This window comes from Halyomorpha halys, unplaced genomic scaffold (assembly GCF_000696795.3).
Source record: "Halyomorpha halys isolate HHAL.00 unplaced genomic scaffold, Hhal_1.1 Scaffold459.1, whole genome shotgun sequence".
In the NCBI taxonomy this organism is placed as follows: Eukaryota; Metazoa; Arthropoda; class Insecta; order Hemiptera; family Pentatomidae; genus Halyomorpha; species Halyomorpha halys.
In genome coordinates, this window is record NW_027116111.1 from 379,271 (window position 1) to 393,000 (window position 13,730).

A 13,730-nucleotide genomic window follows, 5' to 3' on the forward strand; every position below is an offset into this window, starting at 1 on the left:
TTTATGTTGTTTCTTTGCTGACCGCAACCCCCGACCATCTTCTCCAATCTTATCATTTTTAGTTTTATTTATATTGGAATATAGGTAAACAATATTTTTTGTAGTTTTTGCTTGAAACGTCAATGTCATATATTAAAAGAAAAGAAATATTCTTTAATACAGCACGTATCATTTACTTCTTAATTTGATAAATTTTTTAAAAATAATACCAATAGTAATAATAAGCAATGAAAGATTGTTTTAAATGCTAAATAAATTGCTCAATAACAGTCTACCGTGCTTATATATTTTTTGTATGGCTAATGGAAATGGTTTATGGAGACCCATAATATAATACCTTCTATAAATTATTTTTGTAATCGTATTAACGATTCTCTCGAATTTATTTCCTGTCATCGATTATGTTATATTGATATATGATTATTTTCGGAAATTACTATAGATTTGTCATGGTATGCTTTTAATATCGAGAAATGATAGTCGTCAGCAAAGCATTACTGATCACGATCTAAAACGTAAGCGGAAGTGTTTAATATTATTATTGCTAAACCTCATACTTTTTCTGTAAATTAATCGGTAATGTGTTGTAGTAGGACTAATAATAGTCCTTTAGTAAAAAGGGATTCATGGACATTAAAATCACACACATATAAACCAATTTTATCCGGACAACGCACTATTAACATCACGGATAACATTTTCGGAGACGTTTGATCAGGTTATCAAAAATTCTAATATTAATTATTTTTATTATAGTAATGAGGATAAAAATATAAATATTTAGTTAGGTACGTAATATATAAACAGTTGTCTTTCGCTAAACTGAACTTATCAAAACAAAGTATGTTCACATTAATACAAAAATCGGATTTATGGAACATGAAGAAAAGGTGACTTCATTATTTTACAACAAAACTTATACCCACTCAGCTATTCATATATATATATATACATATATTAGGTATTCGTATGTAATGTAATGTAAGGATTTTTAGCAAACCATCTATCTAAAACATTATATTAAAACATTTTAATAACTTAAATCGTATTACCCGATACAGTTCCCTGATATTTTATATATTTAAATGGTTATAATAATTTATAAATGTGCCTAATTGGTAAACTGGTTAACACGCGATGCCTTTGGTAAGGTAATCCAATAATAATTGAATTAAGGACTCAAATAATCAAATAATATAAATATACTTGGATAATCGCCTTTAGTAATCATCCTGGCATCCCAGACACAACAGATGTTATTACTTAGCAAGCATAGGCCTATGTCTGTAATCTAATTAAAGTTTTTATATACTTTACTTTTAATTTAATTTGGAATGTCTTTAAAATAATGCAATTCCCATTTCAAGAAGAGCTATTAGGATAAATAGAGGGAAATTAGTCCAAACAAATTGCAAAAGCTATAACTTTTAGTATTTGTTTTTATTCCTGGACCATAATCCACGTTTTATTTTGTTAATATTTATGGGGTAAGTTATATGAGAGATATTAAGAATTACTCATATATTTACTCCTCACTATCAGCTTATTAAGGTTTAATTAAATGTTTTTCTTGACTAATTTCAACTAAACCTTCAGCTTAGTTTTCCTTTTGGTTTGTTGTCTGCGTCCAATTTGCTTATTCCTTTTTATTCTGTGTTTTATTTGAGCTTTCTTAGTTTTCATAACTCTACAATTCACTAAATACAAAAAAGGTACAGAAAGATTAAGAGTCATTTATGACAAGCAAATCCAGATCGTCCGTGATTAACCTATCAGATTAGATGATCTTATTCTCTGGAAACTCAGTTAAACAGTTTCTGACTCAAGAAAATTGGTTGTTGGTCTTCGGGGAATATCAATCTCAGATTAACCATTTGAGGAATATTGAGAGAATCGGACCTTAGTTCTGTTCTTATAGTACAAGAGGCGGGAAGAAAAGAAGGCAGTCATCTCACCCCAATTTTTGATTACTATAATGAAAACTATGTATAATTATTAGTCAAAATTAATGAGTCTGCCAAGTATAGATAGGGGGAATAAAAAGTTGCGACTATTTCAAAAACTTGACAAAACATTAATTTTTTATTCGGAGCTCTATATCTTAAAAACTACCAACAACACTAGAAAATCTAAGAGATCATTTTTTAAAGAAGAGTGAATTTGCTGAAATATTACCCCTAATAGAGCTATTTATGTCCAATAGTTCTGGAGATATAGCTTTTTAAAAAGCAACATTTCATAAAAATGTTGTATGGAACGTACTGATAAATCATTAGTCAGTTAATTTATTTTGAGAAATCTATATCTCAGGAACTATGTGACGTACAGATGTCTATTAGCAATCAAATTATTTGCGAAAATAAATTGATTTATAGTTGTTCCGACAATAAGTTTGGTTTATGAAAAACTTTATTTCAGAAACCATAGGACGTACAGAGGTCTGCCAGCATTCAAATTACAGCTAGTTAAATTTAATATAAAATTGTAATTAATGGTTGACTTTGTAGTAGTATTAGTTTTTATGATATTTGACAAAATAAATGCACAAAATGTTAATTTCTAGTTGTTCGTATACAATTTTGGGTTTTTGAAAAAATATATCTCTAGATCCATAAGACGCACAACTGTCTGCCAACACCCAAAATAAAGAAAATTTAACTTACTATAAAGTAGTTTATGACACTTATCTTCGTAGGGGTAGTAGTTTTTATGATATTCGCATAAATTTGGCAAATGAAAATTTGTCCGAACATGTTATTCGGTTTATATTATTCGAATGTATAAAATAAATCAATTTATTTTAGAAAATTTCATGAAAACTACTACTACGAAAATAAACGTTATCAACTACTTTATAGTCCATTAATCTAGCTTTAATTTGAGTGCTAATAGACATCTGTACGTCACATAGTTCCTGAGATATAGATTTCTCAAAATAAAATAACTAACTACTCTTATTTCAGTACGTTCCCAAAAACATTTTTATGAAATGTTGCTTTTTAAAAAGCTATATCTCGAGAACTATTGAACGTAAATAGCTCTATTAGGGCTTACATTTTAGCATATTTACTCTACTTTAAATGGTGCTCTCTTAGATTTTCTATTGTTGTTGGTAGTTGTAAAGATATAGAGCTCCGAATAAAAAATTAATGATTTTTAACGTTTTGAAACAGCCGCCATTTCTTATTCCCATACCTATACTTGGCAGACTCATCAAATTTGACTTGTAATTATACCTAGTTTTCAATTAAGTTATAAAATAACTGTAATTTTTCTCCTTTAGGGCTCTTGTACCATTACTAGAGAACACCATAAATAGAGACTTAGAGAATCTAGGTTACTCTAATCTTGGACTAAGAGGGAATGAAATTATTTGCGATAAGAGAGTTACTCTTAAAAGTTTGGATAGCTTTTTAGCTTATAAAAAAATTAAGATTCATTGGTGTTGTTTATATTCTTCGTACACTTCTCGTTGTACGAATATTTAAATCCCACGTTTCAGAATTTCAAATAAATTTTATTTAATATGAATTATATATATTTATAAAACTCAAATTGCATGTAAAATATGATCCAATTCACAAGCATAATTGAAAAAAGGTACATGCTAATCGTTTTTTACATTCTGGCTTATAAATTCCTCTTAACAACATAATAAAAATTTATGAATTTCCTTTAACAATATTTGATATAATTTCGTATCAGTTTGTTATGAACAAAAACAGTATTTCTTTAAAAAATGTCTGAATACAACAGTACCTAAATGAAAAAAAAAAAATCGAATATTCTTGACTTTTGGCCAGGCAGATCTTTGTTTATATAATTTATGTTACTTTATAATTGTCAAATCATTTGTTCTTATTATAATTTGACATAAAGTGTAATATCAGTAATCTGAACTAATTGCTTTAGGTTCTACTGAAGTTCGCATTATAGAAAGTACTAGGATAAATGGTGTAAAAAAATTCTACAATATGATTGTACATAACTATTGTTATTATTTAATTTTATTGACTGTTTGAAGTTTTAAAAATTAAAAATTATAAATAACAATTGTTTTCTTTTACAACCCCATTAATGCTAAGTTCACAATAAAAATAATATACATATTTATATTATAAATTAAATTAGTTTTACAGAATGAAATGAATTATGCAATAAATATGTATTTCTAATCCCAACGAAATATATTATGGCCGATACGGAAACTGTAAATATTTCCACATCCGATTTTCACGGTGATTACAATGTGCCTTTAGATCGGGAAATTAAAAATGTCTTTTAGAAACGTACACTTTTATTTGAAAACGAAAGTTGAGTTTCCTCTAAAAAATACTGGAGTGTTCTAATTACCAAAGTTCTGATTACCGATATTACATACAGATTTGGTATTTTATTTCCTGTTTGTTTTTTAATGAGAAATTTTTGTGTAAGAAAAAAATCCAGGAAAAAATCTTTGAAATAATGAAGAAAGACAGAAATTCTCCTGGATTCTCGTATTGTAAGAAGAGGGGTGTTACATATGCTAGCGGTTTGATGCAAGAGTTTCAATGTTTTGATGGGATGTAGAAGAGGTTTTGCACTTAAAATTAAAATCAAAATAATCTCGATACGAGACGAAGGGCTTTCATATTCCGCAGTAATTTAAATCATTAAGCGAATAGTTTTAATTTTATTTAAGAGTTATATGTTTGCAAATCTTATCCAATTGTTTGAGCCTTTGAGGATAACCAACTTTCTGAATCCTGGAACACTGCCCATCATTAAGTTTTTCTAATATTTGGAAGAAAGTAATTATCCCTTTCTCCCGTTGACGTTAATTAGTTGGTAACATTTCTTAGTCAATTGTCGTTTTGGAATAGACCTGTTACCTGGAGAGTCCAGCAGCTTGGGCGTCTAGAAGAATGGCCTCCAGCCTCATCCGTGCAGCCTCCATGGTCGCCTCCGACTGTGCCTCGAGTCTGCGCCGCTTCCTTCAAGACGGTGCGGTTCGCCCAAGAGGAAAGAGGGTCTCTGGCCATATTATCTCTATCAGCGTTGATTAACCTTTTCGGATAATGGATCCAAGGGGTAAAGTTAATGTTTTAGCTAACCGTATATAATTCAATAATTGTTCTATAGAGCAAAATTAAATTTTTTTTTCCTTAAAATTGAAAATTTTACCTGTATAAAAAAATTGCCTGCATGGTTTAGGGTTACAACAAATAGAAAGAGAGACCTCTTCCTACTTCATATAAATAAATGAAATTTATTGAACAAGTACATTATAATTGTTTCTCTATTTATATTTTTTTCATGATCAGACTGATGGTAGGCTTTACATGGTTATTATAAAATGGTTTGATTTACATTTAGCAATTGATAATGGAGGTTATTGTCTCATACATAAGCTACCCCTAACTATTCATAATGTTATAATTATTGAACATTAGAAATAATGAAGATAAATTCTTTTTAAAAAAAAAAATTGTTATTTAATTAAAGAATGAATGAGAAAAATATTTTTTTTATAGAATTAATAAAATAAATTGTTAGCTTTATAATACAAAAATTAAATAATAAAGATAATAATAAAAATAGACAATACGAGATATATATACGACATATATAGCTCGTAGTTTGTAGTGTGATTTCTTGCATCAGTCTTCACTCTTCGAGATGAGGATGGATTTCGTACGTTGTAAGCTTCTGTACCTTTAACTGGTGGTAACTAGGAATAGGTTTTGTAAAACGTTTTTTGATGAAGTCATCTATCGATGCTATTTGTAATTGACTATTTCTTACAAACCAAAGGGGTGCACTGCGATGCTCAAGATCTTGTTTTGGATTGATTGCAATTTTTTTTCTTTTCGTGAAGGATGTTCTTCCCCAGACGACCGTACATCAGTAATTTCCTTAGTATTGTTTTGTAATGAGAATTGTTGTTTCTGGTATAAACTATATTGAAAATTTATTTTAGATGAAACCTTTCGTGACGCATAATGAAAATAAAAATAATTAAGGATTCAGAACTTCATTTAGAAACTGTGCTATTGAAAAATGTATGGAATTTTTTTTTCCCATAACTATCAAAATCCAAAAATAAAAACTATTGCACCCACATAATACCTCCGGTCCCCCGCCCCAAAATGTGGCTAATCTTTATGATTTTGGATGTAAATCAGAATTTGTCCTTGAATTGAGAATTTTTATTTGGCAATAAAGATATAAATACAATAAAAACTACTTCATGTATCAATTATATATTCACCATTAATTACCATAATTATATATCACAAAAATAATTCAATTTGTTTGAAACTAAGGACAACTAATTTTCGTTTTATGTAAATTAAGTTTAGCATAACGATGAAACTTTTTAATATAACTACGTAAAGCATTGATATATTTCTTTTGTTTTTTTTGACAAAATTAATCTTATAAAACAAAAATTCATGTTGACCTGTCGAGGTCGCAAATTCAGATTTTTAATGTAAACCCAAACCCAAAAGACATAAAAATTAGAACCATCTTGACTTTTTGTGTTTATTCGTACCCTATTTTTTTATTTTGTTTCTTGGAATATTTCATATTCTGTTCCAGCGGCTTTAAGATGGCGGAGGTTCATTTTTATTTCAGGACCATGGACATGGTCATTTTCTATGCCGAACCTTGGCATAAAATAAGTACACTTTTTACCAGTGTCTCATGTTGGACAAAAAATGAATTTTATTCCTTAGAGTTTATTTTTCACCACGTAGTGTGTTTAGGCTTTGAAATCGTCTTAGATTTTTTTTTAATTTCCTTGTGCTCCACGTGTCCAAGAAAATGGAAATTGTCAGTATTGATAAAATTACTATGATCTCATTTTTTAAAACTTTTGAAAGGGGTTTTCTGTATAAAATGTTTGCCCAAAAACGAATTTTATAGCCTTATTTTATTTGTTGCTGTTTATTTTTTGTTATGAGTGTAGCCTTTGAAATTTATTTTTTTATATAGAAGATAAAGGTAAAACTTCTCTCCTCAAGGCGGTGTTTTTAATGGATATTGTCAGATACTACTCGTATTTGTATTAAGTAAAAGGATATCCCATTACTATAAAAACTTGCACAAAACGATCCTTAAGCAGTAAATCTGTTTGCTTTTTCGTAAAAAATAAATGCAACCAATATTTTGAGGCCTAGATTCATCCAAATAGAAAACAAAATTGAATGGAATATTTAATTATTATATAAAATTGACCTGAACACTTTGAAAGAAATCATTTGGACACATTAAGAAAAAAAATAGACACTTAATTTTGTATGCCTTGTAAATACGTTTTATTGAAGTAGCAACATAAATATTAAAAATCTAAATATCCTTTGTTGCTAAAAAAACATTGTATCATGAATGAATTTCATGTGATATATTAATTTTTTTATTTAAAAGTTGTACAAGTATTAGTTTTATAACAAGTATTTTCCGCATCAGCTCAGAATTACCAGCCAAACTAATTGTTAATTTAAATTCAGCTCTGTTTGTTGCGGCTTAGGAAGACTTTTTGGAAAAAAAAGCAAAATATCTATACATGATAAAAACCTGCCTCATTTACATTTATTTTACAAAAACAAAATCTTTATGAGATAAAATATTCATTAAATAAACGTATTTTTTATTATGATCAGAATTATAATGTTTTTTGGTAAATAGGTTTTTCTATTGATATTTTAGAAAAAAAACTTATAAAAAAAAAAAATTAAAACTCCTCTAGGTTTTCTTTTTCTTTTAAATCATATTTCAAAATTTCAAGGACATATTTTCCCATCTTCATTCCAATTAATAATTTAGATACTGTGAAAAATAATAATATTGAACTAAAATTATTATTTAGATTAAATACAAAATTTTATAGTTTAATAATAAATTAATATTTCACATTACCTAATTCATTGATAAAATTAAATATTCTCAAATTATCATCCAGAACAGAAATAAATGAGGTAAGGAAGAAGAGAAATTGTGAATCATTAATATCTCTTTTGGTATAAAAACACAAATTGGATATTTTATAATTTTTGTAGATTCTTTGTTTTAACATTTATTGATTTTTATACTAAAAAAACACCATTATTCAATATTTCAAATCATATTACTTTTCAACGAGGGACGAAGGCAAATTTACTAATATTTTTTAGTTTTTAAAAATCTTTAAAATTATGATTCAGCTTAAGTATATGTTATATAATCTTAGCACATGTTATTTTTAGTGCAAAATAATCCTATGATTAAAATTATTCTAATGTAATTAAAATTATTTTAAAGATAATTCTGAGAAAATATAATATGAAACCGGGTGGTGTTTGAGTCTGCCGCTAGATAGCACTGCGTAGACAATTATTATATAGGAATGAAGCATTCAGTTGTAATAAAGAGTAACTGACAAAATTAAAACTTTTACAATGTTAAAAGTTTTGTTAAATAAAATGTCTTATATTGAAAACAGGAGTCACTTACTATAACTTAATATCAACATTATTCTCCTACGAAAACAAAATTCTTTTCAAGAGATTCTTTCAAGAACTTATGAAATCAGCCCTAAAAAAGCCAGTGATGCCGAAAACTTTAAAATAAAAATCAGTTACCATGTTTTACGACCGAACGCTTAACCTAGAAAAATAACTTATGAATGAATCTTAAATAAATATACTGAATGGCGTAGTTGAGATATAATTTATGCAGTTTCATTGGACGAAGAAATATATTCTCTAGAAAAAAATTAAGGGAATTCGTTTGTATTAAGGTATATTATTGTGGCACAATTATTCATTAAATGAAGAATGAACAATTATTTTATTTTATTTTTTTAATATCACTTGTTTTAATTTATTTCCGATATTTTATTTTTCTTCAATTAATAAGATTTTAGAAAATCTGTGCATCTAATAAAATTTGTTCAATATATCCTAATATTTGAACACATATAACTTATATAACTGTATTCTTCATACTGATTAGATGGGGTGGCCAACTTTTCAGTATATTAAGATCTTTTATGTTAAAAGTGTGTCGTGATCGACTTGTTATTGGCGTAGTCTAAGAGGGAAGAAGGGTTGTGAAATGCATACTATGTTTATACATTGTGTATCAGTTGCATTCAAGTGAGGTATGGGTAGATAAGTAAAATATATGTTCAAAACTATTTTTTATTTTTTAAATCTCTTATTAAGTTTTCGAGATATAGGCTCATGAAGAAAATAAATTTCCAAACCCAACTTTTGATTGCAGTATTTCATACATGCGGTACCTAATAAATTCGATTTTTCAATTCTTGTTCAAGATAGATTTTTAATTATTTAAAATATTTAATTTTTTCATCAACTTCACTGTATAAGTTGTACTATTTCTTCGTAAATATTAAAATGTTGTTATAAAAATGCACAGTAAGGCTGATAATTTGATTTCAATATTTCACTTTCGCGTTTTTTATTGTTTTTTTCTTGGTCCAGAATAATTTATCATGAAACAGTAATATGGCATACATTTTGCTAATCTATTAATAGCTCGCTGAGTACAACTCGTACTGAAATATAGATATATCGCTTATCTATGTACTTACGTAAAAACAATAATTATTTAAAGGTAAAAAAAACTCACGTCCAAGGGAATTAAAAGAAAATGGATAATTATTAACAATATTGATTAATTCAAAGTAGCTTTAGATAAAGACAGATTTACTATTTACTATCGACTGACCCCTGCTGATCAGTATAAAACTAAAAAAGAAAAAAAATCCTTTTTACCATAACTTACGCAATAATAAACAGTATAATTTTAAATTTTTAAAATGACGTTTAATTTCTTCAATATGAACAATAAGTACTAATAGTATAACCTATAAGCTGGTAAAACTGTCCTTCAGCTGTCAATGAATGCTTGTTAAACATTCCTTGCCATCGTAAAATAATTAACACTGAATGTATAACGAGTATATTCGACTGCTCAACCTGTTCTATGTTCAGGAGAGCGTGGGCCTTAAACCTTAAAACGAATTAGGACCTATAAATGAAATTGCGTTGGTTGTGGGGTACAGGTGTTCAATTCGAGGAGTTCATTTGATTCAAGTGAGTCGTTAAAGGAACCAAATAATGTTCCATTTTGTCGCAGTGTGCTTACTGCTCGTCCTAGATTATCGAGTTTTCTATATTCAACGAATCTGTAAAAGGTAATTAACAATTACTGAGCTGAAATTAGTGATGTAGCAAAACCGAAAAAGGAATAAATACAGATAGAATTTTTCGCGTACAATATACAAGTATCCCTAATTTATTTTTATCAATAATAGTATAATGATAATATTATTATACTCGTATTTATAAAAAGAAAATTGCATTGCTTATTCGCAGTTCAAAACGAGTAATTTAAAACCTTACATATTTTATGTTTTTAATTATATATTATCCTGTTTTAAATTGAATATTTAAATATTATCTAATGGCGATCGATTTACCAACTGTCCAAAAAAAAGTGGCCAGAAAGCAGTTAACAATAAATAACATATCCATCCTACAAACCTGAAGTAGACGGTTTAACAAATAAAAATGAATTATTTGAATAAAATATATTAAATATTTTGAATAACGGGTTCAAAATTATTCGTTTATTTAACTTAATTAATCGCTATTTAATTAATTTTTAAACTAATGGTGTCCAAGTCTGCCATGCCCTATAAAATAGCAGTTAATTAATAATCATTTTTTTTTATTAGTTTCTATAGGTCGATTGTGTAAATGTGACTAGAATTTTTTTTTTCATGCACATAGTTTGAGTATGTTCATTTTCTTTATCCTTCTGTTTGTATATATTTTAAGAGAGATTTTATTTATTTTTATGTACTTTTTTTTTCATTCTTATTTTATTTTATTTTATTATGAATGTGATCATTCATCACTATTACCTATTGCCCACAACGGTATAGCAGATTGTAATATCTACCAATAATTTTTTTTTTTGTTTTTGTTTTTTTTTAATTAGTTTCTTTAAACATACCTTATTTTTTTCAATTAATTAATAGAAGATTTGAATTATTTTTTTAATTGTCTCTCCACTTGGCAACTTCTGGCATGTGGGGTGGTTATCCTGCAGGCTACCAGCCTTAAATAGGGGTATTTAAGATAGTTTAAATCTTTTAGTTTAACAGCTTAGTAAAGCGTGTTAAATGTAAAAACTCATATTAAATGTAGAAATATTTTCTTCTTATAGCATGTTAAAACGATATAACATATAATATAGTTCAGAGTCTGTTACTAGGTCTGTTAAATGGGGAATGACATCACGCAACAGACCAGCTGAGAGCTCGTACTGTTTTGTTTGTTGTCGAGTTAGATTACTTGCTCGTAGTTTGTGTTTTGATTGTAGTAGTATTGTTTTGGATGTTTTTAAAACTAATAAACCAAGATCAACAAGGCACTCAGTGGCCAAACTTCCACTTTAGGCATGTTGTAATAAATTACTTTAATAAAAACATGGATGTAAACAATAAGATGAAGCTTTTGAAGGAAAGGTTATAAAGCAAGTTGCTCAGAAAATCCGCTAGGAGCTCTTATGCATTTAACATTTAACACAGCATCCTGAATACCCCTACTGACCAACCCGCTGATGTGGCGGATTCGAACCTGTTCAATGTGCTTGGAGTATTGGAGCACTGACATGCTTTACTTGAGTAGTGGTACATCTGACGAAAAAAAAAAAATTGTTTTATTTTAAAATTAACGTGTTTCCAAGATATTGCCCTTGATACAGGTCTTCATATACCTCCCATTAGTTATTTTATTAGAACAATTTTAAATTAAAATATACAAATTTTCATAATGTAAAGCAAATACACACGCACACATATACGTGTATATATAAATATAAATATGATATAATTTCCGTCATTAGAAGAAATTACATGGTTACTGTGTTTTACAGTCAACTTATTATTAGATATTATAAATGCAAGGAGGCGGAATGAAGAGGTGTACAGTTGGAAGATTTGAATGAGGTGGGAGTTCTAAAAACAATTGTGGCTGGCCAACAGGTTATTCCGCTGGCAGTCCTGACGTCAATGGGAGAACCAATAGCATCTATTAATCCTGCTGGAGGATTTTGGAAGAGATTTCTTGTGTTCGGGGTACCCCAAGTAATTTTAGGGGTTTGGCGAAGAATCAAGTGAACCTAAAAAGAGTTAATATTAGTTGAATATTTAATCTAAATCTTCGGTAAAGTTTTTTTTTTTTTGTGTTTTGTTTTTCCTATGTGAATATTTTATAAAAGCACGTAATAATTTGCTTGGAACACTCATTGTAAAATATAAGCACTTTATTCATTTATTTAGCCGTCCTTAGCATACGATATTTGAAAGAATAAAGATATTAAAGTTTTGTCGGGAAGTGACACATAATTAGTTTAAAGTATCTCGAATCTAGTGAATAATATTCTTATGAATTGGGTAGGGGCGTCCTCTGTATATTCGCGGGGTAATTATATATACTAAGTTATATACTCGGGGTGTATTCCACCTTAGTCTACTGACAACACAATGAATGGTGTATAAACGAGTTTAATGTTTATCCTTGTTTGTCTCTCAAACGGCAGTTATTAGTGTTGTGATTGTTTCAATAATGTAGAGCGTTTAGTAGAGATTTTGGAATGGCACGAATGTTGTATCTTGTTCTACTCTACTGATAAAATAAATTAATTTTATAATTCTTGATATTAGGATCGTTTCAGTACTCCGCAATTATGTTATCCGCTTTTGCCGTGACTCATTTATGTTATTTCGGCTGACTGACAGTTAGTGTAGGTCCTGCCGCCATGCCATGTCCTCTTAGCCACGCCCTAATGAAGGTTATTGGTTTTCTATTTTGGTCTGGGGGACTGATAGCATCGTTCAATTTGCTTTCGTGCGAGTCAAATGAAATAAATTGTGTCAATTTAGTTATGGGTGTTACAACGCTGTCCGGATGCGTGCAGTTGTGCAGCGTGTGATGTTCCTGAAATGATCTGGGTCCTGTACTCCTGTGTCATCGCGTCCTCTCTGTCTCCATGTCTGGGCAAGCTAGTCCTCGAGAAACAGATTTCATTCAACATCACCAACGTTATCCGTGCCTTAGACTACACCTTTGAGAAGCACTATTGTGTTCAGGTTTGTCTCATCGTTCTCGTTTTCTGCAATGTATTATCCAAGCTATGGGTGCATAAGTTACTCCGCGTACCATCTCTAATCATATTGAAATAATATTTTAGTAAACAATACACGATTCATAAACCTCTTGTATGAAACTAATAAAATGTATAATATACATACAAAAAAAAAAAAGAAGAAGAATAAATATTTATATTTAATATTCATATCCAGAGTTATGGAGAATAAAGTAGATAGCGTAAATAAAGAAGAAAAAATATCCATTGTAATAAATAATACCTAAAAAATTTAAATCTTCAAATAAAACATATTGGACCCAATACAAATAAAATAATACCTGTACTTAGATCAGTATAGCTTCCACATTTTTGATGATTTGTTGTTGACTATAGATTAATATGAAGATAAAATGGTCTGGAGATGTTGTTATATACTAATTATTGTAACTTGTTTTACTATGCTATCGTTTCGACATGCATTTCAGACCTTCTTCAGGACTAAGTACAAACAAGTTAACTACAGCATTAAAATTAAAATAAAAACATAACTACAAGAAAAAGATTATAAAAAATGGTACGAAAAA

At 28.6% G+C, this 13,730-nt stretch overlaps 2 protein-coding genes across 2 annotated transcripts in view; one reads left to right on the forward strand and one right to left on the reverse strand.

Annotated features, from left to right (window-relative positions):
• The window catches only part of LOC106683038 (bifunctional arginine demethylase and lysyl-hydroxylase JMJD6), an 11,758-nt gene extending 6,815 nt beyond the window's left edge, over positions 1–4,943 (reverse strand). Inside the window, exon 1 of the mRNA XM_014424244.3 lies at positions 4,872–4,943. Coding sequence (XP_014279730.2) covers positions 4,872–4,936 — 65 coding nt within the window. The 5' untranslated portion in view covers positions 4,937–4,943. The remainder of the gene's footprint in view (positions 1–4,871) is intronic.
• Positions 4,944–12,960: 8,017 nt separating this feature from the next.
• LOC106683040 (probable glutamate receptor) overlaps positions 12,961–13,730 on the forward strand; it is a 74,158-nt gene continuing 73,388 nt past the window's right edge. The window contains exon 1 of the mRNA XM_014424245.2: positions 12,961–13,147. Within this exon, the coding sequence (XP_014279731.2) occupies positions 13,001–13,147 (147 nt within the window). The 5' untranslated portion in view covers positions 12,961–13,000. The remainder of the gene's footprint in view (positions 13,148–13,730) is intronic.